The 3,330-nt window shown below is 37.0% G+C and overlaps 1 protein-coding gene across 1 annotated transcript in view; it reads right to left on the bottom strand.

The window, feature by feature from the left end:
• LOC115302280 (olfactory receptor 4F3/4F16/4F29-like) overlaps window positions 1-1,836 on the bottom strand; it is a 2,168-nt gene extending 332 nt beyond the window's left edge. Inside the window, exons 1-2 of the mRNA XM_029952226.1 lie at window positions 1,827-1,836; window positions 44-917 (exon numbers count right to left, since the gene is read on the bottom strand). Coding sequence (XP_029808086.1) covers window positions 44-917; window positions 1,827-1,836 — 884 coding nt within the window. The remainder of the gene's footprint in view (window positions 1-43; window positions 918-1,826) is intronic.
• Window positions 1,837-3,330: the final 1,494 nt, after the last annotated feature.

Raw genomic sequence — 3,330 nt, 5'->3', positions numbered from 1 at the left:
GCATACTTTCCTCATTGCCACTTTCATTTCTTTGTTCCTGAATGTGTAGATGAGTGAATTTAAAAAAGGAGTAAGAACTGCATCAAAAACAGCAAGATATTTGTCTAGGTGTGAGGTAGGGTGAGGCCAGATATAAACGAAGATGCAAGGACCAAAGAACAAAATCACCACCATGACATGAGTTGACAAAGTGGAGAGGGCCTTAGATGAGCCTCCCGAAGAGTGCTTCCAAACAGTGATCAGGATAGAAATGTATGAGACAATCAATATGAAGAATGACCCCAGGGATATGAACCCACTGTTGGCTATGACCATGAACTCTAGACTGGAAGTGTCTGTGCAGGCAAGTTTGATGAACCGAGGAAAGTCACAATAAAAGCTGTCTAACACGTTAGGGCCACAGAATGGCAATTTTATGACAAAAACCAGTTGAATCACAGAGTGGGCCAAGCCAATTATCCATGCAGCAACTGAAAGCAAAATACACATTTTTTGATTCATAACAGTCAAATAGTGCAGAGGCTTACATATGGCAACATATCTGACAAAGACCATGGCAATGAGCAGCACCATCTCCACACCACCAATGACGTGGATAAAGAAGATTTGAGCGATGCAGCCACCAAAGGCGATGACTTTACGCTTTCTGAAAAGGTCATAAATCATCCTGGGAGAAATGACAGAAGAAATTCCCAGGTCAGTGAAGGAGAGGTTGGCCAACAAAAAGTACATGGGGGAGTGTAAGTGAGGGTCAGAAGTCACAGTGAGCATAATGAGGGAGTTTCCCATTATGCTTGCCACATAAAACGTGGAGGAGAACACAAAGAGGAGAAGTTGGATCTTCCAGGAATTGGTGAGTCCCAGGAACACAAACTCTGACACCACAGAGTCATTCACTCCATCCCTTGATTTATCAGCTAGAATGTTTCCAGATAAAAGAAAATAAAAACAAATTGAAATGAGAATGTTAATAAAGTTCTACATTAAAATGATTCATTAATCAAGGATATTCACATTATGAAAACAATATGTTCCCTCAATTCCTTCTCAGGCTCATTATTAAATATGCATTTTACCGGGGGTCACCTAAAGCAGTTGAGTCACTTCCAAATGCAATATCCCTAACACCATGGCTTCTAAAACAATGATCTATGAACAATAAAATATAGCAAATATGGTAACATACATGTGTATAGCAAGGATTGGAAGGGGCTGGGAAGGTGGTGCAATGCAACACAAACAGACAAAGAAAGAAGAGGTTAAGATTGCATTTGCCAGAATGCACTGGTAACATTTTTTTAGTTTTTTTAGTTTATGTATTTATTTTGAGAGAGACAGAGACAGCATGAGAGGGGGAGGGGTGGAGAGAGAGAGAATCCCAAGCAAATTCCGTGGTGTCATTAAAAATTATCATCTACACATCCTCATTAATGATTACCTAGTCGACACTAATCATTTGCAAATGAGAAAACAGTAGTCCAGTGAGGAACAAACTACTAATTACAGAGAATCCAGATTTTCTGGTCTACATATGACTTCAGACTCCATACTCCGAAAAATCATAGAGTGAGAAGAGATATGCCAAACCTAGATCTACTCAGTCCAAAACAGTAGCCACTAGTTCTATATGGTTATTAAAGGAAGTTAAAAATCTATTTCCTTGGTTTCATTCGACTCATTACAAGTGCTCAATAGCCTCCTCTAGCTAGTGGTTATGTAGAGGGTACTACAATATACATTTCCAAACCCTCCTCATCCCTTATTAGATTAGAATTAATTTCACTCACAGATGAAAAATCCCAAATCCCAAGAAGTTAGTAACTTACCTAAAAGCATAGTTACATAGTTTGAAACCAAATACCAGGCCTTCTGATGCCAAATCCAGTGCTGTTTTGACTACATCAAGCAAATAGGCATGTTTGTGCAGGATCTAAAACAATGATTACTGTTGTAAATTTTAGCCACAAATGCAAAAAAAAATGTACACCTTAAACTGGAACATGTTACAGGTCAATGTATTTCAATAAATCTGGAAAGAAAAGAAAAGAATTCCATTTTATTCAGAAGGATATTTTATCCCACCTGCATAAACTAATACATATATAAATTAAAATACCCAAGGTTTTATAGCTACTAGTGACAGAGCCAAGACTAAACCTACATACTAGTGTACAAGTTTAAGGGAAGAAAGAGGTGGTTACTGATTAAAATAAGGGGAAAAATCCACCAAAGTTTTGGGGCTAGTAAAAGACTCGCCAAAGTCAAAGGCCATTTATTCATAAAAAGTGACAGTGATTGACAAACAAGAACTATCCCAGCTAGACACAGAAATTTAGAAGCCATCCAAAATGTGAAGTCATCAGAAAGAAATACTTGCTTAAAGACTAACATATAAAGAGATTTAAAAAAAAAATAAAAGCTAATGGAGGAAACATGCATGGCCAAAGAAGACAAATACATAGTATTTGTCAGCATTGTTATACTATTACTATTACTATTCTTACATATTATCTGCCTTTTAAAAGCCGTGTTCCTTTACACAAAAAGCAGGGGAAAGAATTAAGTAATGGCTCCCTTTCATATGCTAAAGTTTGATCAAAGCGAGAAGACTAAGTCAAAGGCATAGATGTAGGGCTGAGATATCACTGGTGCCATTAAAGAGACCAGATAAAATCAAAACAGAGAAAATCAAGATTTTAGGGAGGTAACTAATTGTGCCAAAGTGGAGAAAGTAAGATCAGGAAAGACAAATAATTTCACTAATCTAGTGGAAGAGGTTTGGGAAAAGAAAAGTGGGAAAATAAGGCAATATGCTATGTGCAGAAAGTTTGCAGAGTGACAGAAATCTACAGTTATGAGATAAAGAGTTCCCAAGCAACTGTGAGAATCTTGTTGAAGCTGGGTATCTCAAACTTAGACAAAAACTAGAAGAAATCTTTTTGAGACACCATTCAGAAACATTCAGGACCTGACCATTCAGAATTTTAGAGCAGCATATTCGTTCGACACAATAAAGAAAATGGGGTATCAAAATAGTCAGAGATCCTTTGTTCATTATTTTTGTTCCTTAAATTCTGCATGAGTGAAATTATGTGGTAATTGTCTTGCTCTAACTTATTTTGCTGAACATTATACTCTCAAGATGCATCCATGTTGTTGTAAATGCCAAGGTTTCATTATTCTTATGGCTGAATAATACTCCATGGTATACAAATTTACCACACCTTCTTCATCCTTTCAGCTATAGATGAACATTAGACTGTTTCCATAAATCGGGGATTGTAAATAATGCTACAATTAACACAGGGGAGCATATATCCTTTTGACTCT

This window comes from Suricata suricatta, chromosome 9 (assembly GCF_006229205.1).
Source record: "Suricata suricatta isolate VVHF042 chromosome 9, meerkat_22Aug2017_6uvM2_HiC, whole genome shotgun sequence".
NCBI classification, from domain to species: domain Eukaryota; kingdom Metazoa; phylum Chordata; class Mammalia; order Carnivora; family Herpestidae; genus Suricata; species Suricata suricatta.
This window is presented reverse-complemented; position numbering and strand designations above follow the sequence as displayed.